The sequence below is a fragment of the Labrus mixtus genome, chromosome 5 (assembly GCF_963584025.1).
Source record: "Labrus mixtus chromosome 5, fLabMix1.1, whole genome shotgun sequence".
NCBI classification, from domain to species: Eukaryota; Metazoa; Chordata; class Actinopteri; order Labriformes; family Labridae; genus Labrus; species Labrus mixtus.
The window spans coordinates 19,207,619-19,232,316 of NC_083616.1; the positions used below are offsets into that span (position 1 = coordinate 19,207,619).

The 24,698-nt window shown below is 40.3% G+C and overlaps 1 protein-coding gene across 1 annotated transcript; it reads right to left on the reverse strand.

Annotated features, from left to right (window-relative positions):
- Nucleotides 1–1,195: 1,195 nt before the first annotated feature.
- On the reverse strand, nucleotides 1,196–20,255 carry scarf2 (scavenger receptor class F, member 2). Its single transcript, XM_061038404.1, has 11 exons — nucleotides 19,551–20,255; nucleotides 17,285–17,343; nucleotides 17,095–17,196; nucleotides 15,818–16,337; nucleotides 15,072–15,290; nucleotides 14,733–14,861; nucleotides 14,320–14,423; nucleotides 12,675–12,789; nucleotides 12,233–12,330; nucleotides 6,009–6,164; nucleotides 1,196–4,725 (listed from the first exon to the last, which is right to left on the reverse strand). The coding sequence occupies exons 1-11, from the start codon at nucleotides 19,658–19,660 to the stop codon at nucleotides 3,488–3,490; spliced, it is 2,850 nt and encodes a 949-aa protein (XP_060894387.1). The 5' UTR covers nucleotides 19,661–20,255; the 3' UTR covers nucleotides 1,196–3,487.
- Nucleotides 20,256–24,698: the final 4,443 nt, after the last annotated feature.

Here is a 24,698-nt window from a genome sequence, read left to right on the forward strand (position 1 = left end):
AATATTCCCAAAAGCCTAGCCAGCGACAACGGTTGCAAATAGCCATGGCTTGAAACCGGTATGCATGGCATTTACTTTGTATTGAACATTTGAGGCAATGTTCATTACACGTGTCCCTGTTAAATAAAAGAAGAAAATAAAAAGCTGAGGAGCTGTTTACTCCAGGAGCCACAAAAGATCCCAGAGCTCATCTTCTGAGGACCAAGAATGCCTGACATCAAAGATTTGTTGAGATATTTAAGTCAAGATGCAAATGATGGAATTTCTAACATTGTCATTCCTTGAGCAATGCTACTAATGCTAAAAAGGCGATAAACAATATGTGTCTTTAAATTGTGAAAAATGTTGATTAAACTGTTTGATATGCCCGACAGAAAACATAGGAAAGGTAGTTCATGGTAAACAAACAAAATGTACTATCTCTTTAGAAATTTTATAGAAAGTCAGAACAACATTTATTTGTTTGCAACATCAGGACAATGATTTTATCCAAAAGTGAATTGTAAATCAGACTTATATAATCCCTAAGTATCCTACTCAATCCTTCAATGTATAATATAAATGTACACAGTAAGCAAAACACCATGGGGTGTAGAATCCAAAAACAAAGCCACTTTGCCTTTCTGGTTTCAATTACCCATCACAAGACCTATCCATATATCCATCCATTCATTCTCCTTCACTGCCTTGTGGCCCAATCCTGCTATATCCCTCTGCTCCCCGCCAAAAGAGGATACATATGCAGCGCGTGATTGACTCCTTAGCACAGAGTTTCCACTGTTTTTCCTCCATGAAAGGAGCTCTTGTCCCACCATCCTGAAGGAGCCAAATGCACAGTTCCCTGGTTCCCCTCGGGCTCTTTGAAGGGCCGCTGTGACCGAATAACTCTGTAGGACTCCTGCTTCATCCCTGTGAACCTGCAGCTCAGTAGCCCCAAAGTCACAGCAAAAGGGTCAAATATCAATGAACATTTGGATGAGTCTGTATGAAGAACACAGTAAGATAATGATGTGGTGTATTACCCCATACAGGCCTTTTCACCTCCTTGTTGTTCTAGTCATTGAACACTGGATAAAGACACTGGGAGCAGATGCCATTGAGAGGTCATGACCCCATCAGAACTAATGTGGTATAAATAAATTAGCAAATGTTGACTGTCCTTTTGTGGCAATTAAACGAGGACTGACTTTATAAGTTCTGTTTGACTAGAGCTAAATGTATTGCTTTTTTATTCCAAAGAAGTAAATGAGGACACAACAATTCAATCACCATACACACATGGAAATCAAAGATATACCTTACAATTGTTAATGTTTTTGCAGCTTTTCAGGCCCTTCTTTAAAAAAATGTACTGTGAGCCTATAAAAACAGGCACGGGCCAGTCAGATAAAAAAAAAATGCCACTTCATATAACACAATGTTATGTTTCTTTTAAGTATATGCTATTGTTTCAACAGTTGTATCATGGTAATATTGTACAATCCTTTCTGTATGAGTTATTTTTTTTATGAGAGGCAATAGTAACAACGGGAGGGAACAAGAAGGTTACAGATTTCCTGTGCAGCTATCAGTGCTATATAATTACACTCTGCGTCATGCAGTTAAGTGTTATACAAACAATAACATCAACAGAGAACAATTACAAGCCAATGTAAACTTAACAGGAGGAAAAGAACTCATACTGTAGGCTTGCTTCAGAGCCAAAAATAAGCAACATCGCAAAAAAAAAGCAAACAAGAAATGAAAGCCAGTTCATTGACACCAAGGAAAACAAAAGAACTAAAAAGGTCATATAAGCACAGCTTACAAAGATAATGAAAAGTACACGATGTATACAAGTCGAAAATGTTGGAAAAGAAACTGAGGGAAAGTGTTGTACCTTCTTAAAAAAACATATAAAACCAAGGACCATTTTCAAACTATTTGGCATGTTTATGGCTGAAGAATACGAAACATTCACAATAGCATTTTTATTTGCTGCATACATACCAATCATCCATTCGCTATAGCTCATGTTTTGAGTGCTACTTTTCAAAGACAACCTGAATTAATCCAGTTCAAAGAACCCAACCCACCAGCTTTTTTTTTTTGTTTACTTATTTTAGGATCAACACTTGACATAAAAGCTGACAACATCATTTAGTAAAATATAGCTTCTCCTGCTTAAACTGATCCACAGTTGACGCATTTGAGGCACGGTACCATTAAACCTTATCCTAAAATATGAAACTAAAGCACCCAGGACTTAAGCATAAATGTACTAGCTTAAGATAATTTGATCCTTAAGGTAAAATATAAAAAAATGACACAAAATTTGTTTGCACACCCTACCCCTATGGCATAAACAAATTCATGTGAAATGAGAAAAGCCCAATGACAATATTGACCTAGTTTCTTGACTTAACTGGGAAAAAAATATACAAGGCAGCCTCATTCTGAGAGAATGCAGTTTACAACTACTACTTAAAGAAAGTATTGCTTCTGATACACAGAAGAGATTGTCCTGTTATATGTTTTCCGACATACAGTAGAAGAAAACTGGAGATATTGCTTTCATAGAGGAAAGGTCCTTGTGTTTACTGTGATTCATAAGCAATACAAAAAGTGAAGTCATAGTATAGAGAGGGTTCACTTTTTTGGTCAAGCTGACTTAATCAAACAGAAAGAAAGAGCACATTCTGATGATTCTCAAGCACTGATGACTATTGAAGTCCGTAAAGTGGCATAACTTGTGTTCTTTGTACTTGGATGGCAAATCAAGTTGATTAAAGAAACGCATTTCTAACAGTGTCGTATATCACTTACTTGCTTCCGTAAAAAAGTAGATTCCTCTCGTGTAACTATAATGAATGAGACTATCATCTGCTAAAAAAAAAAGTCTTCAAATGCAGAATGATAGAATGTCTTTCTAGGATGGCTTAAACTATGGAACTGTATTTGTGCATGTTGGTCCTTATAGATGAGAACAAGAAAAGAACCAGAAATAGCTCTCATAGGGCTGAATTTTGGCATCATTTAGTACCTTTAGTACCTGTGAAAAGCATACATAAAAGAAAGCTATTTTTCCATCATCATAGAAAATTACAGTTATTCAACCTCAAAAGCAATCCATGTATAAATATAGTGGTGGATGAATAGAGATGAGTAAACTATGGAATATATCTGTGCACGGCTGTTCTCACAGCTGTGCCCTGCTTAGCCACAGGTTGTGGTTTGAGATTGGTACGCAGTATTTATAAAAACAGGCTTCTTGAAAAGAAATACAATGGTGCATAGAAGGCATTATAATACAACTCACCAATATGACTCAACTGCGCCTTCCATTTAAAAACATTTCTCATTGTTGACTGGTCCTGGAGTCACTGCACACTTACACAGAAAATGTTTAAAATCCTTTACAAAAAAATATTTGGTTCTTCTTCCAACAAATCCTTTTAAGTCTCATTCAGATCCATCAAAAACGTTTGGCCATATGCTTTCGAAACACTTATTTCACTACTTGTGGTGGCATAATGGCTGTCTTTTGCTGGGGTGTTTTACTTTCTGATGTTTCCAAAGTACCATCCTTGCCTTTCTTCCTGGGAGGCTTTTTCATGGGAGTCTTCTTTGGTGTAGGGTCCAACGTCGAGTCCCCTGCCTTTGAGCCGTTCAAGTCCTGCTTCTCCGGGCTCGTGGTGTCAGGGGTCCCTGGGTCGGTGGTGACAGGTGCCACCATCTTCTGAAGGCTGTTTGAGGTGGGCAGCAGAGGCTTAGTGGAGCCCTGCTGACCCGGTCCACCAGATGGGGTCCTCTTGGCTTTCTGTGGTGGTGTCGGCTTCTCCCGGTTTCCCTTGGGCGTGGAGAGACCATTGGTCTTTGTCAGACCTGTTCCCTCATTTCTGTTAATGCTTTGAGTTTTCTCTTTGAGCTGAGCAGCCAAGAGTGTGGCAGCCTCTGAGTTCATGTGAGGGTGGATGACTTTGGGGCTCTTTGGTGGCTCCTTTGGCGTCTCCTTCGGAATATCAGCATTCTTCTTCTCAGATGAGGAGCTGTGGAAGTTGCTGATCTTCTTTAGGGCATTTTGAACTACACCGTTGATGTGTTCCATGTGAGTGGGACTGCTGTGTTCGTCCCCAGACTTCTTAACCCGCAGAACTTTGTGTTTGCTTGGAGAGCCGTTGACTTCTGCCTCTCTAACCTCTTGTTTCTTTTGTTGTTCACGGCTCTTCTCCTTCATCTTGTGCCGCTCCTCACTCTTGGATGAGCCATCGCTGGAGCTCCTCTTTTTCTCCTTTGGCACTGAAAGTGCCTTATTTCCCCCATGCCCCTGCTGTTCTGGTTGGGGAGACCCTGTAGTATTCCCATGTATCCATGATACCTTGGGCTTAGTGGATGGGTCTGGTGGCCGTGGTTTTGGTTTGCCAGGTGAGGGTGGTGGCTTTCCATTGCGCTTAGCCTCTGGTGTAGGAGTGCCATCCCTGTCCTTGCCAATTCCATCATCCTCCTTGGACTGCTTAGAGAGGCGGGCGATGCGGGCATAGAGGGCTCCAGTATTGGATTCAGAGCCACTGGTAGAGCCTTCACTGTCAGAGGACTTGAGCAGGGGCTGCTCGTTGCCTTCTGGTTTTGTAACACTTGTGTCTTTCAGGGAGGTGTACTCCCCTGCATCCTCCTCAGTAAGGTCAGCTTCTGGCTTTTCTGCTGCTGGGCTGGGGCTCCGCTTCTCTTTGCTTTCATTTACCGAGTCTGTAGAGCATTGAAAAATCCAAAACAATATATTAGGAATATACAGAGACTATTTAATGCTAGAAGTTAGAGTCAATTCTTGTTTAGCAGAATAATTGAAAAGAAAAAATAATTTTACGATAATTTCAGAATAATTATGAAATTTACAATTCAATTTCTTGCTCTTACAGACGTGAAATTGAATTCCAATGCAATGAAAGGAAACATGGGTCAAATGAACACATTTGGTGGTTGTGCGTATGCAGCCTCACCTGGTCTGGCAAACGTTCACTAATGCACTACAATACACTCTACTGGAGTCAATGACAGAAGGGAGACAGTCTGCTTAATCGGTGATTTTGTACTTATGATGCTATTTTACTTCTTTAACCATTATCCTGTAGTTTACCTGGCCACTGTAGATGCTATCCAGAACTGCTGTGCATCAATATAGAATGTTTTAAAGGGTTTTTTTTCTCATATGATTTAAATGTTGACACATACAAAGAATAACAATGGGTTATCAGTAGTAAGTTCAACTATTTTAGTTATTTTAATAATTTGAATTATAAATAACAATTTATCACATCATTTGTTTTAAATCTTCAAACCAGTCAATGTATTACAGTGGCCACATTTACAAATGACAACATTTCATGGTTTTCATCTGTAAGACATTCCTTCTCACCAAAGAAAGCATGACAGGGCCACTGAAAATGCTAACATGCTTGAGATTGGACTGGCTCTAATGCAACAGATCATATCTATCATATCAAACCCTTTCATCTTGTTAACTCTAATTATTTAGTTCAAGAGGCTTAAACCAATTGATGTAAAGCTCTTGAACCATGTGGAGAATGAAAACCAAGAGAGAACTACAACATTCATTAATCACACAACACAACCAAAAATCCCCCAAAAACAAAACCTAACGTCAGACTTCCAGAATAGAAACTGATGGAATCAGTGTTTTCCACCAAACTTCAAGGAGTTAGTCACTGTTTGGATGTGTGCCATATGCTGACTTGACTGTTCAACTTCCTGTTTATACTTCCCTTGTCATCCAAGCAAAACCTGGATCTAGATTGCACATGATGAAGAAGCTATCTCCATAATGAGATTTACAGAAGTGGGTGAGTCAGTGCACGGCCATAATGGGGATCTTAACGTCTTCAGGAAAGTGACTCTATCAGCATGTGTGTGTACCGTATGTAAAACAGCTCTGCTATGCCACAGACCATTTATGGATTTATGTGCATCATTCCAGATAACTAAACTGTTCATTTATTCTTACGATGACTCACCTTCATGGGGCACGCAGTAAACTGGCCCCTCGTCTCCGCTCTCAAAGGAAGAGAAAGACTCCTGGGATGACCAGGAGGAGGGGGAGGGCTGCTCCGCTACTGAAGGGGGCTCTATGAAGCTGCAGTTGAAGGTGTTCTCTGGGTCGTGGTGGGCTACTGAGAACAGAAAACAAACGCAGAAGCCAAAAGGTCAGCCAGAGGGTATTGTACCATGTTACAAAAACAACAGTCTGTTCTCACTCACTCTCAAGACGGCTGCTAAGTATTAGAAAGTGTTGGTTTAAATGAGTCTGCAGAAAACTAGATTTTATTTGTTTTGTAAGTGAATTTAACAAAAGGCCCAACTCTAGGAAAAGTACATAGAGCTCTCTAGGGGTGGATTGTTATCTAATAGTGATAAAGGAGTATGTGAACTACTATTGTCTTATATGTTCTCTATCTGAGAGATGATACAGCACACTGTCATCAAATTTAAGTGATTTAAAATATATACAATATTCCTCAAAGTGGATGGTTCAATTTTTTGTAAAATGTGTGTCTTTCAAAGGGAGAAGGTAATGCGGACATGCTAACTTAGCTGAGCATTAAACTGGAAACTGTAATGTTGATGCAACAGTGGAAAATCATTTACATAAAAAACAAATATATTCTTCAAAATCAGTCACTGAAGGGTTTCGTGGTCATTTGAACTATATGTAGATTTGATAGTGTTTCTCCCTCACTGTCTGCCCCCCCCCCCCCATCTCTATTTCCCTTCCCTCTCTCTCACACATATACTCCATCCCCCGTTTTTTTCAGACACTGCAGCATTCAGCTGACCTTTCAGTGTCAGGACAGCTGTGGTTTCTGGGGGATACTTGGATACTTGCGGCTGATCTTCCCCTCAGGAGTACACAGTGCAGTTTTGGCCTAAACTCTGCTGGGCGTTAACTCGACATGACCGACCACATCAGATGGTCCTGTTTACATGTCCGATGATACACGGACCCAGGCGTTTGTTTAGACAGCAGATAAACCCTCCAAGTACCGTAGTTGTTGTCGTTTGACTGTTAAACTGAAAAGATGAACAAATACAAGTGTAAGCAATACAGACAAAAAGCTGCATTTACTCTGTATTTTCGGGGTATAAGAGGCCTTTTGCAATTTTGTTCACATTCTTACTGAATTTATTTTTTATCAGTGACAGATATGCTTATTTAAAAACTTCAAAACAGAAAAATACTGAAAATACTTTATACCATTCAAATAGTGAGCAGATGATGTATTCCTGTCCTCTCCCTTTTTGTCAACAACAAACACGTCTGGTTTATGTTTCATCATAAACTGATCTAATGTTATCATGTTGCGTTGTGTTGTTCATTTATTTGCATTACATCATGTGACTCTCTGTTGTTGCCTTACTTCTGCTTTCAACATTTTCTTAAACAACAGCCAGATCTAGTCACTGTCGAAACAGAATTGGGTCAGTGTGTGTTAGTGTATGTAAGTGTGTGTGTGTGTGTGTGTGTGTGTGTGTGTGTGTGTGTGTGTGTTTGTGGTAAAGATTACTTTTGTGTACTGACACGCTGACATGTTTGTACGAAGCAATTTTCAAGGACCCTTGCTTTGTTTTTGTTTTTGTTTTCACTTCTGTCAAGCAGCTGAGTTGTATGGAGTTGTTCAAGTTAATGCTTTCAACTGAAGGTACCACAGGAGATCTATTTTAAATTTGACCCGATATGCTAAGAATGAGCCATAAGATGTCTATCTTTATTCCTACACTGACGAAAAAGAGAAAAAAAGTTGGTCTTTGTGTTACTTTAAGGCTGGACAACCTCTACACAGCTGCATTATATCAACAATGAGTAAGTACAGATGTGTTTGTGTTAAAGGGGAATTTAGGGCAAAAATAGAAAATGTTTTAATCAGTATGGAGGAGGGACCTCCATTCAAGGGCATTTATGTGACTATTTTAGGATATCCTGCTTACTACAACACAAGGCAAACTTGCCCTCTTTCAACATGTACAGTAGCTACTATTGGACTGTTTGGCCATTGAAATGTAGGTAAAGACTAACTTGGATCTTCATTCCTAATTATGCTTTATATCAAACAGCAATCATCTTTGTGAATGTGGTAAAATAATTGCAATACGTCATTTATACAGAGCCACGAGAAACTCAGGTTTGAATGATTATTAATGTATTTCCCAAACTCAACTTTAAGAATAAATACATAAACTCTGACCTTTTGCAAGGCCCTTACTGAGCAGCAATAGGCAGATACATAGAGGGGGGGGGCTCTGGGTAACTGAGGAATGTAGAGCAGCCAGCCTATGCAAAGCCTTCAAATAAGTGAGTCGACAAGCTAACAAGCTAACACGTGGGCATTTTGGGATACTACTTGTATGCAGCGATGAACAACTGCTGCCCTTGAAAGCTGCTCCCTCCAGACTGAGGGTCTAGTGGGGCAGATTGTTGTGCAGACTGGATGCCGCTGTGGTCCCTCCCAACATGAAAACCAACGCACAACAGGGTATTATTGACACATCCCAGCTGCACAGCTACGCCACCACAGTTGCTCAGTGGATTTAGAGACCTGAAGCAGACCTGAGCTTGGCTGGGACAAGAAGGTTGCTAGTTCAAATGTCTGGTCCAGCTGTGGAAATCTGGGCATAGAATGGGGTTATTGCCTGCCAATAATAAGAAGAAACAATATGTTTCAGCCTGAAATAGCACGTGTTAGGGTTACAGGATTACATGCAAAGTCTAACACAAATACACCACATCAAGGGACATACAACATGGCTAACTGAGCCTTTAACCAATCAGCGATCCTATTTATTTTTGAATTTGATAAGGATGACTAGCAGAAGCAAACTTACATTTAGCAGCTCCCTTTGTCTCAAGTGATGCACTCAAAATGACTTTAAGGTGCAAATATTCTTCATGCATTATGAATTTGAGCAGCTGCAAACATATTTACTAGGGCTGTCAAAGGATTCATTTTTTAAATAGTGATTAAAACCAAAATTTCAATAGTTAATCCTCATTAATCACATTGAAATGTCATACTTGACATTACATTATTTCCCATTTAAAAATTAAAATTGTTCGGCTTTCATTTTGAACGTTCGTACTGTCTTAAACTGAGAGTACCGTACGTGCTGTTTGAATTCAATCCTGCTTTAAATTTGAAATAAAGTAAGGACAGTCTGGTAGATTGAAGGTAACGGCAAGGAACTGTTTACTCTTGGCCCTCACTAATGAACACGGAAGATGCAAAGAATGCAAGACAGACGTGTGTTTGTAAGGCATGGAGTAAATATGCTTTGAATGGAATGTAAACTACAAGCAAACAGCCTCAGTTTTTTACCAAGAGGGTAAAAGGTGACAGCTTGCTCATGTGGCTAATTCTCTGAGGCTAACTATGCTAACAGACGAGTAAATGTTTTCTTCCTCCCCCACTTCCCCCCCTGTTCCTGTTTCAGTTTCTTGCCACATCTGTTGCTACTGACCCTGGTGTGGATAAATCACGGTTCTGACACGGGCTGGGGTAAATTTGACCACTTCCTGTTTCCAGCCCCATTGGGCCCCCTCTGGAATGTGTGTGTGCAGGACTGTGTAGCCCTAGTCAGAGTTTGAGTTTCTAAATGTTGGCAGACCATGCTTCTGTGGGCAGCCCAACACAAAGCAGAGAGGCAACAAATTGGACAAACCAGCAGGGGGAAAAGACATTCAAGGTTTGAGTAGATATTGAAGTTTGTTCTTGAAATAAATTGATCCTTGGTAATCTTATTTGATGTCTGACAATAAAGACATTTTGACCAGTAAGCTTCAAAAAACGTTTCGTGTTTCTTTAAGTACTTCAATTATGTTAAGAAAAAGGCCTTTTGATTAAGATGACGTTGCTTTTCATGCCTCTAGCCCATTTCTGCTGCACGTGGTCAAGCTCATCTGAAACAAGCTTATTAATGTCCCACTGTGTAGAGACAAAGGCAACACTGTCCTAGTTTTGGTTTAAGACCGAGTCATAATGGAGACAAACTCAAGCTTTAAAAAAAACAGCTGTATAAGTAAAACAGCACATGCTGCTCAGACATGAAAAATAAATCAGGTCATCATGTTTTAACTCCTTCCACAGCAGAGTGACTTCAGTGAAATTTGATTATTTCATATTACAGCTCTTACACTGCGATGCAACATTTTAAATACATGCTTTTTTTTTAAATCAATCAATCATTCAATCTTTAAATGTCAGGGAGGCGACAAAGTTTTCAACCACAAGATCTCAGAACTCACAGCCATTGGCATGTTTGTCAGCCCAAAGTTTCAGTTCACAATGACATTAAAGAGACAAGATCAACACACTTAACAAGCTGGAACCAGAAAGTGTTCAAATGTTGTTTTGATAAATGACTTATCATACATTTTCTTGATTAATTAACTGACTAACTGCACTGCAGCAACTGTCTTTCTTTTAGTCCGTCATTGTTCTTCAATAGGCATTAGTTTCCAACTCCATTACATAAATATAAACACTTTGCAACATTAGTTTGTGCTTTTGGAGTATAGAGAAATATTGCTTTCTGGTACAGTATGCAGCACATGACAATACATTGTCATTGTTATCATGATTTGTCATGAAGAAGTATAGAATCTTCTCATTCATTTCAGATAATAAACCTTTTTTAATTACCTTTTTTTTTTTGCTGTTGCAACTGTTTAAGAACGCCAAACAAAAACAGCCACTTGGAAAGTCTGGTTGGAGTAAATGATCAGCCTATCTCCCCTGTCTGCTTTAAAAAAAGACTGGGGTCACAGACAGATCTGTCACAGACCACGAGACCTCCGCATGGAGCAGCAGCATCCACCCAAACAGTGCGGCCTTTGATAGCCCATCACTCAGCACCACCCGGGCCCCCGACAACCACCAGGCTTCTTTAAATAACAAGGCCTCCTCCACAGCTCAAGAAAGATTTTCTTGGGGAAAAAGACGATGGAAACAAGTCAGTAAGAAAATTGGGGGGGAGGGGGGGAGTGTAAGCCCCAGTTTAGGGTTGTAATAATATGAACACATGGCATTTGAGGGTGCCAAGAATAATAAGGGGCTCTAAAACAGTGCATACCTTTCAAATGAAACCCCATACTTGCCTGGCAGCCACCATACACTTTTCAACCCTATTTATCATCTGAGAGGCTGAGGTAGCACTGAAGGAGAATGCTCAGTCACTCTGAGTGTCACTCATTTCTGTCATTGCCTCTTCTGAAGACATATTCAAGCATTGACAGTTAGTAGAACCACAGATCTGACACCTACATTGTAACATCTATTATGTTCTTTCTACTCTAACACTTCTGCCATTTCAGGGGAATTGTTTTTATTTGATTAGACTTTTCAGCATTTTGCCCCATCTTCACACATGCACAGGGAGAACATGGATATTCCACACAGAGGGGCTCTGTCCGACCGGGATTCGAACCAGGAACCTTCTCGCTGTGAGGCAACAACACTGACTACTACTGCACCATCGTACAGCCCATTTAGCTCGGCTTTCCAAACATCAAAATCACAAAATCAGTTGTTTATTGTTGAATCACTTTCCAGGATTCGACAATAACCAACTGAATGTCGAATTATTTCATTAATTGCACACACAACAGACATAATATGTCAGAAACAAGGCAAGAATGTATCAAGATGAAACCTTTAAGAGAAACTCATTTGCCCATAGGGACTTGTAGTAAATGTGATATCAGTGACAGGCACTGATATTAAAGCAACATTAATGAAAAAAGTAACAGAGAACATTGATAAAGACATTGCAGCAGACTCAGGGCTGCAAGACGTTCGGCATTCAACTGATTTAATACGTTTTAGTGTCCCAAATATTATGTGATGTCCAGTAAACTTTGCACAAACACAGGCAGAAGAAAAAACGTAATTTAGAGGACTACTTTTTACTTTGAAGCAGAGCCTGTACTCTTCTAATTTGGTGAAAAAGTTCCATCAGTACTTGTATGTTTTTCAGATTCTTTTGTCAGACAATATTGTCTACTTTACAAGAAATGATATAGCCGCTTTTGTCATCATGTCATCATGCATTGGCTACTAATAAAGAGCTAAGCTTGATGCTACTTTATTAAACTGCGTTGTACAATTACCAAAGAGGACGAGGATTGCATAAAACCAAGCAGCTTCTGGCAGCAGTGTGGTGGGATATGAAAAAGTGTTTTGGGGCTTACCGACTACTTTGGGCAGTTTCTGTCGCCTCAGTGGAATACGGGGAAGTTTAGTGCTGATTCGGCTGAATCGTCCACACAGGATCCGTTTGGCTTTTTTGCTGTTGGTCGAGAGAGTTGTCATGGTTAGGACTGAAAAGGGATGACACCATGGAAATTCAAATGAATCATTCAAAAGAGGCGTATTAAACATGGCCCCATGCCCATTTTGAGGGCTCGGCGGCTGCTCATATTGCTACTCACAGTGTAATGTCAAAACATGAGAAACCTTCAAATACAATTTATATGCATTTATTCATTTAACAACCTGGAACCTGTGAGAAAGAGTGAAAGAAAACAATTTCCTCTGTTTTTATAACCAGGTTGCGCCTTTGAAAAAACACCTTCTAAAAACCCAAACCCCCATCATGCAGCGTTGAGTTGAAGTCACCAATATGTCACTCACTTGTGGTCGTCTTTGTGTCGGCATAGGCAGCAGCAGCACAGCAGCGAGAGCAGGACAATCAGCAAGAAAGCGACCAGGGTTCCAGCCGCAATCACACCCATCCGCTGGTTGGGCTCTGAAAGACGAGGTGCAAGGAATTCTGGGTGTGCCACACAACTTTGAATGCCAGTTTCAACAAATCCCTGTCATCACTAACTCTTGAGACCTTGCCATATTGCAAACTACTATGATTTACTTTTGAAGCCTATTCAAATTACTCTAAAAGGGGGTTAACATAACTGTGCATCAATTTTATTAACGTGAAAGTTGCTGCAGGCTCGATAAAAAAGATAGAGCAAAGTGTACCATTAACAATGTATCTTTAATTGCTGCTTGACGTTAAGCATCTCTGAGGAAATGGGTTTGCAACAGGCTGAAATCCACTCCAAATTATTCATTATTAGTCGTATCTCCCTTATGACTTAGGGCCACTTACCCTTTCACTGCTGATTTCCTGCAAGCAACTTTCTCTCCTCATCCCCTCTTTACTTTTACGCCCCCCCCCCCCCAACCATAACTCAGTAATGATTTATTAGCACCCCTCCCTCTAGTGGGATACACCCCAGAGATACTAAGTGCTGCATTGCATAAGAGTGGACTGCAATTGGCGCTTGCAAGGACAGACGACACCAGAGGAGAAGCAAAGCATCAGTTAAGCAGAGGTGGTCTTGACTCTGTCACATGAGGCTGAGATGGATCGTTAGACCGTCTCGGTGTGACATGGTGTCATTGCTAACAGCGGGATAAAGAATAGAAACGGTTTCGAGGGGGATAAGGTGTGAAATGTTAAGGTCTTATAACATCACTGACCAGCCTTCCATTGGCCGATCATGTCACCTGGTCGCCAAGCCTTTGTGTCCTATACTACAATGTTGTACCTGTCTGCCTTAAATGATGTTAGAACTGTTAAATCTATCTTCTTCCTACCTCTCTCTCCCTTCCAACTTCTTCTTTTCGCCTACATTTTCAACATCCCCCTCTTTATTTCTTCCTTCCTCTGCCTCTCTCTCTCTATTCCCCTCTCTCTCTCTATCTGGACAGGAACAGAGCCAACAAACACAGCCATAAAAAGGACACCGGTTTTGGTCTGGAATTGCTATCAAGGCCTTGCTATGCTAACTCTCCCACTACAAACACTGACCTGAATAGATGTGTTTGTTGCTACTCAGTGTGTAAAGCCAACTATTAGACATTTAATATAGGCATCTGGTTCTTTGGAAAAATATTTCTCTGGTACAAGTAGTACAGGCAAGAAATTACTGATTTTGTCTCTGAAAAGGTACCATTTAAAAAAAAGGCTACTTGTGCACACGTACTGACACACACACAGACAAAACATTTAAAACAGCATAAACACAAAGCTTGTGGTTGCCGCTTAAAAAAAGGACAATTTCTACATTGACAACAAGAACCATCAAGGAACTTTTCTTACATAAGTAACAAGCACCAAAACTAAGATTTTCTTACGTAGACAACAAGAAGCAAAGAGGAGATTTTCATACGTAAATAACTAGCACCAAAAAGGAGATGTTATGATGGGTATAAAATCCCCTTATAGGAGATTTTCTTACGAATATAACAAACACCAAAACGGAGATTGTCTTACGTAAATAACAAGCACCAGACACGGGATCACAGTTCTTGTCATTGCAGGAGCAGGTTTGGTTGCAGTTCACTCCATACTGGCCAGGTTGACAGGTCATATTACAGCTTTAACAAAAGAGACACAAACATGTGTTTAAAATGAATCCAAAGCATTGGATGCATAAAAAAAGGGACCTAGAAACAGACCAGTTCTTTCTTAAAGACACATTTTACTCTGCTATACGTTTGTAGTCATTTTACTTTTCTGGTTTATAACTTTTCTTTTATCTGTATCTGTAAAAAAAATGCCTCTAACACTACCTTCTCTCTTTAAATCCCAAGTGTGTGAAAGTGTTCATATAAAGCCTTTGTATTGTAAAACTGCCTAGGGCATAAACATGACTTTTTTGGGGCATGAGGTGTCTTGTGACTTACTAGGTGCCATAAAACCCCGGGTCACACAGGCACTCTCCAGTGACAACATGACAGATGCCATTAAAGCAGTGACTGCAGTTGTTCTCGCAGTTCTCGCCATATGTGCCATTGGGGCAGCGCACCTCACACCTATCACACACAAAAGGAATGCAGTGATTACCGTCATTTTCAAGCTGAGCAGAATGAGTCATAGACATTATCACAGTGTGGGAAATGGTTTCTTTGCTGGCTACTAGTTAGAAACAGCCATTATGTTTTGAATTCTGAAAATGACAAAGCTCTACATGTCTGAAAAATGTATTTCTGCTTGTTTCTTTAAGTGTGTGTGAAATGTCTTACCTGTCCCCAATCCAGCCAGGGTTACAGTGGGAGCACTTGCCCTGAATAGGGTCGCAGTGGTGTCCGTCTTTGCAGGTTGGACACACCTCCTGGCAGTTGTCGCCGAAGAAGCCTTTGGAGCAGAGCTGGTCACACCGTGTCCCGTTCCAGCCTCTGTCGCAGGTAATGCAGCGTCCCTCCGTCACCTTACAGGGCTGCTGGCCCTTGCAGTGCCCACACCTGTGTTCAGCCAAGGAATTCAAAAACAACAGACATCTAATTTGTGTTGTTTTGACAAAAATCGACCACCTCATCAATCTTTGGCGAAACTGTTAAAGAATTTTGATCGTGAAGAAAAGAGTTTGTATTAGTTTTCCTTCAAATGTGTTTCTATTTTTTGATTAAAAAAGAACATTTAACTTTGTTTCTCTTCAGTTTATAGCAACAGTATCCTGTGAGATCAGCACAGTCCATGGAAGGCGAAACACTTAACCTGAATTGCTTTTACATGTTGGCCGATGATTATGGGATAATGTGAATACCAACTCCCAAATCTCACTTTACAACTGCTCCATTAAGCAACATGTTCAGATCTTTTATGGGTTATCACCAGCAGCATATATCAAATCTTATTTCCTATCAAACCACAAAACCGCACCGTAATATAGAGCAGGCAGGGGTGCTGGACATTAGACATCTGTTAAAAAAGGCATGTTTCATGTGTTTAAAATTGTACATTTGCTCTTTGCCAAGTTTTCTTCCCCCACCTGTTCCTGCAGTTCTGACCGTAGAACCCTGCAGGACATGGCTCCCTGCAGAACTTCCCACGGTACCCTGGTACGCAGGTACACGAGCCGTCTGCCTGGTTGCAGTTGCCGTGGATACACTGGCAGTATCTTTCACACCGTGGACCCCAAAGTCTCTCTCGACACTGGCAGCGTCCTGTGAACTGGTCGCATGGTGAGTTGTTACAGTTGCACTGGATGGCACAGTTCCTCCCTGTCCAGCCAGGATTGCACATGCATCGCCCCGTCATTGCATCGCAGGTGGAGTGGATGCTGCAGTAGCAGTTGTTGTTGCACTGGGGGCCCCAGGCACCAGGATGGCATGAGCATTTGCCCGTCTCTTGGTCACACTTGCCCTTTTGGCACATGCAGGCATTCTCACAATTGGGTCCCCAGCGGTTGTGGTTGCAGACACACTGGCCGGTAAAGTCGTCACACTGGCCGTTGGGGTAGCAGTTACATTTCCCCTTGCAGTCAGGTCCCCAGAACTGTGCAGGGCACTCTGTTAACAGACAGTGTGGGGATCAGAAAAATCTTATTATCCATCTAATACCCTTTAACAAGAAAGTATGAAGCTTCTCTTGGGTTTCTATGGCTGTATTTAGAGATTTTAAATGTTTTGCAGAAACACTGTTTACTTTGGTCATGTTGTTTATCGCGTTAGCTAAAAACACGCTAACAAGCACTAATCATAACATACAGCAAGTTCAAATGGGAATGCAGGTATTGCATAGACAACTTTTTAGCAACTTGGGTTAGATGACTTACTCCTGGTAGAGCTTCTAAACGTGAGACAACGATGACACCATGAAAAGCAGACTGTTGCTACGAGGCACGGCTCTAAACACAGCCGACTCTAGAGGAGTAATTGTAATAATATCTAACTGCAAAAAGAAGTCTGGAAAATGACTGTGTACTATGGGGAAATGAGAAAGAAGATGATAACAGCAGAGAAAAGAGTTTAAAAGACGCTCAAATTGTACCCTATGACGAATAAATCGAAAAAACTGAAGATGGAACATGAAGTTCACGAAGCTCAACGTTTGGATCATGGCAGCGTTTAAAGACTGGTGAATAGAAACGATAATGAGGCATTAAAACTTCATGTGAAGTGCTTATTCATATGTATGTCACCTTGTTGAGCTGTTCAGTTTAATGTGAGTAATAAAAGCTAGTTTAGCTAATTCGACAAGCCTGAGAGGAAAAAAGTGGGAACCAATCGTATACAGTAGCTAAAAATGACTGACATAATAACTTACTAGTATCACAGCTAGCTCCGAAGTATCCATGACGACAGCGACATTCATTGGGCCTGACACACACCTCATTCTCCTTGCAGGTGAAGTTGCCTTCGCAGAGAGCTGGGATGGACAAGAACAAGCCACATGATTGAGCTGTCTGGCACAGTGATCTGCATTACATGAACTGATGAATGTGTTTGGTACATACGTGTCAGGCATTCATCCCCTAGCTGCCCCCATCCACTGCAACACACAAACCCTGATGACCTGGAAAAAGAAGTTATGAGATCCCGGATGAGAGGTGAATTATGGGTAAAATACAGTACAATAAAACCTGTTTCAAAGCGACAACGTCCACACCCAACTCATGCCTCTGTGATCTTACATTTTTCATTGATGTGGCTAAGATCTGAAAACGTACGCAAGGCACTGTATGTGTTGCATATGCTTTGCACATGGTTGAATAATTATATGAACCAGGACCTTCCCATCTGTATAAAAGCTTTAACCGCTTAATAAAAAAATAGTAGCAGGACAGTGAATAATCAGAGATAGTATTTAGCAGCCACATTTTAAGGCCTGTCAGGAAAAAACGGATGTGTCTCCTCTTCCTCCCACGCCTGTGACCTCTGTGGGGCCCCTGCAACACGTCAGCTTCCCCTAAAGTGTTTGAAGATAGTAGTTTGCTTTCTGTCAATGAGAAGGGATCGGCACTGTTTTTTATCCTGCCAGAATAGGCACGTGGAAGAGATCACAGGTCTAACCTCTGTATACTTTCACTTTAAATTAACACATTTTTTTTTTTTAAATGATCTATCTGCCAGATATGAAACTGGAATCAACTTTTTGCAACTGTTCTGCTCCAATTTTTTGATTAACTACAGCAACCATGTACGCAATTGACCTTTGCTGACCTCGCAAAGGCAATACATGTCAGCACTCAAGAAGAGAGATTGCATTCATGTATTGTGGAGGTTTTTCTTTTTATATACGCACTCATGTTTGTCTTTCACTATTGGACAAACAATGTTCCTACCTTTGCCAAAGACTTTTTATTTTTTTACTAACTCATAAATGCTTTTTCCAACATCAGAAAGCACTGACGGTGTATTATGGGTTTAATGTAAGAAAAACAAGTAGCAAGTTCACTGCAATAAATGGTAAACGCTTGTTGGAGGGCCAAAACGTCAAACTTGTGGAAAAGTGGTGCCCAGAACTGAATTTTGCAAATACACTTTCACAGATCACTGTGTTTTCAGTTAAGTTACAACTTATTTCCCAATGAGGTAAAATGAAACAAAAGCACATACAAAACTTTTCAGCTCTTCATTGTTGCAGTGCACTTTGCAGCCGATCTATTTTCAGTTTTGCCCATTGAACGTTTCCTTTCACTTTGTCTTTTATGCTTACTCACACCCACAATTGTAAAGGAGTTCAAGTTATGTAAAAAGAAACAAAATATACTTCTACAAACTTTAAGCACATCATATCGTATAGCATAGTTAAGAATGATCCCTTGACTACATTTGTTGTTTGTTGTCGACCACAATATCCAAGTTCATAGACATGAGTCCAACAAGCTTGGACGCTGCAGTTAGCAATTATGGACTTGGATGTTTTTCTTTTACATGAGTAAACAAGCATCCACAGGCTCTGCTATAATCCTAGAGGTCATCAAATGTTGCTCTTCAGACACCCTGACCTCAGAGAGGGGGCTGACTGAATATAAGATGCTTTAACTTTACCTTTAGTTGAACTACACTCAACTGTCAATCAAACTATAATTCATTTTATAAACTTTTTTCAAAACCTCAAAAACTTTTTTTTTTTTTTTTTTTTTTAATGATCAGGCCAGCCCTAGTGTGTTATCAAATAGTGCCACGATTGCTATTAAGGTCAATGAGAGCGCCCCTACAGGGCGATGTAAACACTTCTGTTCCAGATGTACACATCTGTAAAGCTGCTCTCCTCAATGGACTCCTCCTCCTGCTGTACAGCGGATTGGGAACACAAATATGTCGAAAGGAAAGACAGAAAGCGACAATTTAGTCCATTATTATTATTATTATTATTATTAAAAGATGCATTTTACTCGTTTATATCAAAGTTATGGAGAATCTTAAAGGGTTCAGTCGATCTCCGTTTTTGTTTCTACTTGTATCGCTTTAGTGAACCGTTATTCGAGCACAAGGCCAGCGCAGCTTTTGGGTCTAATATGAAGTTCTAAATATGTTTTGCTGTGTTTTTAAACTTTATTTGTACGGAATAAAATGCAAACTTCTTGAGGTATTCCAAAATGCTTTTTGCATTTAACGCAATTAAAACTCTGACTGGGCAATTTTCACAAAAAGTCGTATCTAGAGACATGCGGAAGAAAGAGGCGAAATATGTCTCAAAGGAAACTTCAGCATCAAAACTGATCTGCATCAATTACAAGCGTATTCAATCATACTTTCATTTGTTCTGATGCTTACCCAAGTGCTTTGCATACATTCCGTCCTTTAGGGTTGAGTTCTTGGCAGGAACTGGAGCAAAAGAAGAGACAAACCACCGCAACAACAGCAAAAGTGTTCTTCAATTCCATTGTACAAGCAGCAGCATCCTTCTAGACGCCGTTTTTACTCCGCATACTCCTCTCAGAAAGTGACGATGATTGCCTTTCACTGGCGTTAAGTACTCCGATATGTTTCACGTTCAATATCCTGGACCATTTATCTTGAAAATATTAAATCCTTGACCTAGAACGGTGATTCTGAAACTCCTGCCACCACCTACGCCATCCAGAAACTCAGTAGCGAAAAAAAGTGACCAGCGACAGCAATCCCACCAGAGAAGCTGAGAAAAGTCATTAAAACAGAACTTGAAAAACACAGCAGGCTATACTAAATAGACACTGTTCTCCTGCTGAGTGTAAATTATTCCATCAAAGTTTCTGAGATCATGCAACGTTGTGTCCAATCTGAAATTAAAACTTTTCCAACATTATATCCTTAGCGCGTCTGGAAGCGAGCTATCGTAACAAAAATGTAGGTACATGGCCTGCTTTTAGCCTTTCCTCTCTGAGGACCAGCGCTTAATCCCCAACTTTTGTCCTCTCTCGTGCTCTCAGGAGTGGCAGGAGGGAAATTCCTGATTTGTTACTCTATCTTTGGCTCTGTGCGCCATGCGTGCGCCACCAAATTTACATAGGCCTGCGCGCAACAGGCTGTGTTTCAATGGCCTTGGATACTAAAGATGTCCCTAGGCTTAATTTTTTAATCTTCACACTAAAAGGTAAAATTACGCGGAGGATGAAAGGATGAAAAATAATTGATCTCTTGTCTTATTTAGACTACAATACCACTATTTTCTTCGCATGATATGCTTATTCAGAGTGTCTTCCAATGATTAAAAAAACGTGAATATATATTTTTTTAGACAGTTACCTACTCAAAAACACTCATTTGAGGATTTGGGGCTGTTTTGTTTTTTGATTGATGGATGGAGAGAGTGTGTGGGCCTCAGTATGTGGGGGCTTGAGGGGGCAGGAGTGTAATAACTTCATGTTAGACAATAGCTCCCCCATCTGTTAACACGGATGAAGTAATTTCGGCACAGGACACCTTGCACTGAGTAAATGGGAGTGCTCTTCAAGCTGAAGCCAAGAGAAAACACACATTTATAGATAAGGCTGCATGCATGCATTTTGGGGTGTAAAGTTTCTCACAAGAGCACGTCTCATTTCAGCAGGTTAGTGTGGGCCTTCAGCTGTGTGTGAAGGGCTCCAGGTTAAACACTCATACGTTTTATAATGTACTCTCTGCAAACTGTTATGACATGTTTGTGATTTACCTCTATGGTTTGCAGATAATGCCAGTATGTAAACAAAGCCCACTGCAAAAACTATCATCGTACAAAAGCCCTCCTACACAGTCAAATGTGTTAAATTACAAACATATTATTTAATAAGGCCTACTCTTTGTTTACATTCTTAGGCCTATCTATATTATAGCCATTGCTGCGCACATTGAACAGCAGGGGAGATAAAAAAAAAACAAGCTGGGTAGGTTATCTAACGTTCCATGGTTATGTTATTCGTGTTCTTTTAATTTAACCACTTTTTTTATTTCATTTTTTAAATGTACTCACTTTCTTGTTGTAGCCCTGCATTTTCCCTTCACCACATTCTAGGGCTAATGACCCAATATGTTAATCTGATAAAGCATTTTTTTTTCAATATAGCTCTAATAAGAACAATTTAAAAGGCTTGTTAAAATAAATAAATAATTAAAGGTTTAGTTTAACTTACAGAGTAAAGTAAAAGTAGGCCTATGACAGTTTTAATATGCTTGGAGTGGGGGTTCAAGTTAGCATATGCCCTATAGCCTCACTTTAAACCTGTAGTTGTGTCAATTTAAGGAAAGCCGAGCTGAGTGTTTTCCAAAAAAAAATCCTTCAATTAATATGACTGTTTGCCTCCTGTATGTTTACAGTGTAGCTGCGCAGAGCACCGACAGATGGTCTCACCTCACCTCCTCTCTGGGCTGATGTTTTTGTTGTTGTCATAACCGTGACAGCCCTGACACAGTAGGGGGCAGACATTTACTTGAAATGGTCACTCCTCAGCCTAAGACTCCGGTCCACAGGCCACTCCACACAGGCAACTCAGGTGAAGCAGCAGGACGATATCAGTCCCATTTCCCATAGGATGTAGGATGAACGGTCTAACTGAGTATATACATTTAGTGGGAGCTCTTTTGCATGTGTCTGATTGGTTGCAACTGTCCCTTGTTACTACTGACCCCATTCTTGTTACTACTGACCCCATACAAGTAAAAAAGGTAACCAGACTTTTCATCTATGATTCATGTACTATGCATTGGGCATGTGCTCATTTAATTTTGAACCCTGCCTTAAAGAGTATGCTGCAAATTTAATGGCGTCCTGGAGTGTTTTGGGTATAACAAAACCTCAGTCCACCTACATGTCAACCTCCATTGAACCCATCCTGCTCCTCAGACTAATCTGTAACACCCACCTCTTATTTCACAAGCTGCTTTTCCAAGTATGCAAGTGAACTTCTCTGCATGCCACGTTACCTTACCTGAGCCTAATGTCATATCATTACATGATGTAAATGTTCAGCTAGTTTTAAACTGGACTGGCCACATAGCACAGACAATTTTTTTCCAGTGCATTTTGTGATGAATCATGGTAGTCAGTGGCTAAATAGACTCGGCCCTGAAGGTTCATTCTTCACATCACGTCCTCATGTAATCAATGTAATCAACGGAAAGCTTGGCAGAGGTTGTGAAAAACAAGTAGCTACAACAAATGTGAAGTAGTAATCTCATTTTCTATTAGTCTTGATTCTCTGTAGGGTGTGTGGTTCTCTGTCCCGATTTTACTCAAATTAGCCATGTCATTTATAGCTTAAGTGTTAGAGGATAATTTTAATTTCCTTTGAGAATCAATGATCAACTCGTCCATGTTCGTCTTTTTCTGACAGAGAAATCTGCTGTCCAAAATCAAGGCAAGACACGACCTGGATTTTTCAGTGAAATTACGATCATTAAACCGGACTCACTGATGTTAGGCCTAACTTGGAAGTGTTAATCATAAATAACAAGCACATTATATGCCTGTCAAAAATCTAAAATGTAATTAGATTATGAGGACTTGTCTCTCTCTGCTCAGATAACAGATCTAGGGCAGAAGATCCTTGGCCAGAGAGCTCTCGACAAGATGATGAAGATGACATTTTATGGCCACTTTGTAGCTGGTGACCACATGGCCATCTGACCGCTGATCCAGAAGAATCAAGCCTTTGGCGTTGGCTCTGTCAGAAAATCCAGCGAAAAATACACCAGCGAGATGGAGGACCTGCAAAAAGAGATGTAGTAAACATAATGGAGTATCACCATTGATTTCAGATGTTTTCCATTCAATGTTGTTAGTATTTTATTCATGATTTGTTTGTCAGATTTTGAGCTTGATGTAAGATCATTTGTTGTATTAAAAGAAGAATTGACATGCTTTGCCAAGATCACTCGTTCTAGATTTCTTCTGGCAAGCCAGATACAATTTCTTACAGATTTCCTCAGGCTTTATTTCCCTCCAGGCAGCGGAAGCAACAATACTACTTAAATCAAATGTGAGGAATATTTAATTTAGTGTCGATTTTGGTAACCCCTGAGGACTGAGCAGCTAAGTCTTTTCCATTTGCTGTTCCTGTCCTGTACGTGTGTGTTAAATTATCCAACTGAAATCTCATCCTGCTACCTTTTAACTGTCTAACACTCCAATCGCTGAGAGAAATGTGCCAAGTAAAATGGTTACAAATAGCCTTTCACATGTGCAAATGTTTGAGGTGGGTTGCATGTGAGATTTGTGGGACAGCTAGATTTATCACTACAACTTTATTCAGACTTAGTCTGCCATCCGATTATTTCCTCAAGAGGTCAGGGTTAGCCATTGAACACAGCAGGTAATACTGCTGCGAGACCGGTTCCATCTTTGTGCACACAACGAAGCTGCTTCATGCTCCTTTCTTCTTTCTTTCTTTCTTCTTCATAGCATTGATTTAAAGCCGACCACAGTCATGATAGTATTTTATTCTGTTGATCATACGCCATCTTTGATATGTTGTAATCAACTCGGACTTCTGTAGCAATCCACCCCCAACCCTAACCCCCACGGTGGAAAAGTTGCGGACATGTGTGAAAGAGCAAGAGTCATTTGGGTCATAATGCTATTAAACACTTTGTTGGAATGTAGTGGTAGCAGTCATTTAAATAACTATATAGAAACACTCTATAGTCTAGATGATGTTGAGGTTTGCTTTCATGTGACATATAGTGGCATCAGGATTAAAGCTAGTCCGTTTCATAACTTGTTTCAAACACCTCGCTGTATGTTTCACTGGACATCTGTACAAACCTTATGTAAGCAGCCTCTCTCTGGGCAAAGGCAGAAGCGATATAACTTCAGTGGTGGAAATGGGCATTCATGCACTATGAGTTAATTAGGGACATCTCACAGCCCTAAATCAAAATGGAACTATTTGGCTCATTAAGAAATGGCTTCCCAGTCAAATCAGTGAATACTGATGCTGAAGTGAATATAACTCACTGCAGTGAAAAAGTCAAATGTACTTGTCGTGTATACTTAGCATGAAGATAGATTGACCTTTTTATCTCACTTTCAATGTGCAAAGTTCAGATGTAGTGGGTAGACAAGACTGTTAGGAAGCACATTTCAGTATTTAAGTGTTACAGTCTGATGATGAACCTACAGCTGATTGCAATGTTTGCTTCTGCCAGACTCACTGTTCTCTATTATTGTTTTCTCTCGTTATCACGTTTGGGATAGGGTGATAAAAGCCCCCAGGTGAGCCATTTGCTATGACATATTCAACTCCTTTAATTCAGTGTGTGTGTTTTTTTTTCTTTTGTAACACATCATTATAAGACATCACTTCACAGCTATCATAAACATTGTCGTGGGGATGGCTTCTTGGAAACATCAAAAGGTTGTATCAAACCTCAAAAAAAGCTTCTGTCTGGTGAACACACACATCTTCACACCGTAAAGCAAGAGGACAAGGCACATTAAGCCAGCTTGATCTCAGGCAGTAGGGTCTG

Excerpts from the sequence above, each read along its gene's own strand:
- scarf2 (XM_061038404.1), bottom strand. The coding sequence starts at position 19,660 with ATGGAATTGAAGAACACTTTTGCTGTTGTTGCGGTGGTTTGTCTCTTC. Across the intron at positions 6,165-12,232 it reads GAAACTGCCCAAAGTAGTCG|TAGCCCACCACGACCCAGAG; the intron begins GTAAGCCCCAAA and ends TTCTGTTCTCAG. Across the intron at positions 4,726-6,008 it reads TTACTGCGTGCCCCATGAAG|ACTCGGTAAATGAAAGCAAA; the intron begins GTGAGTCATCGT and ends AATGCTCTACAG.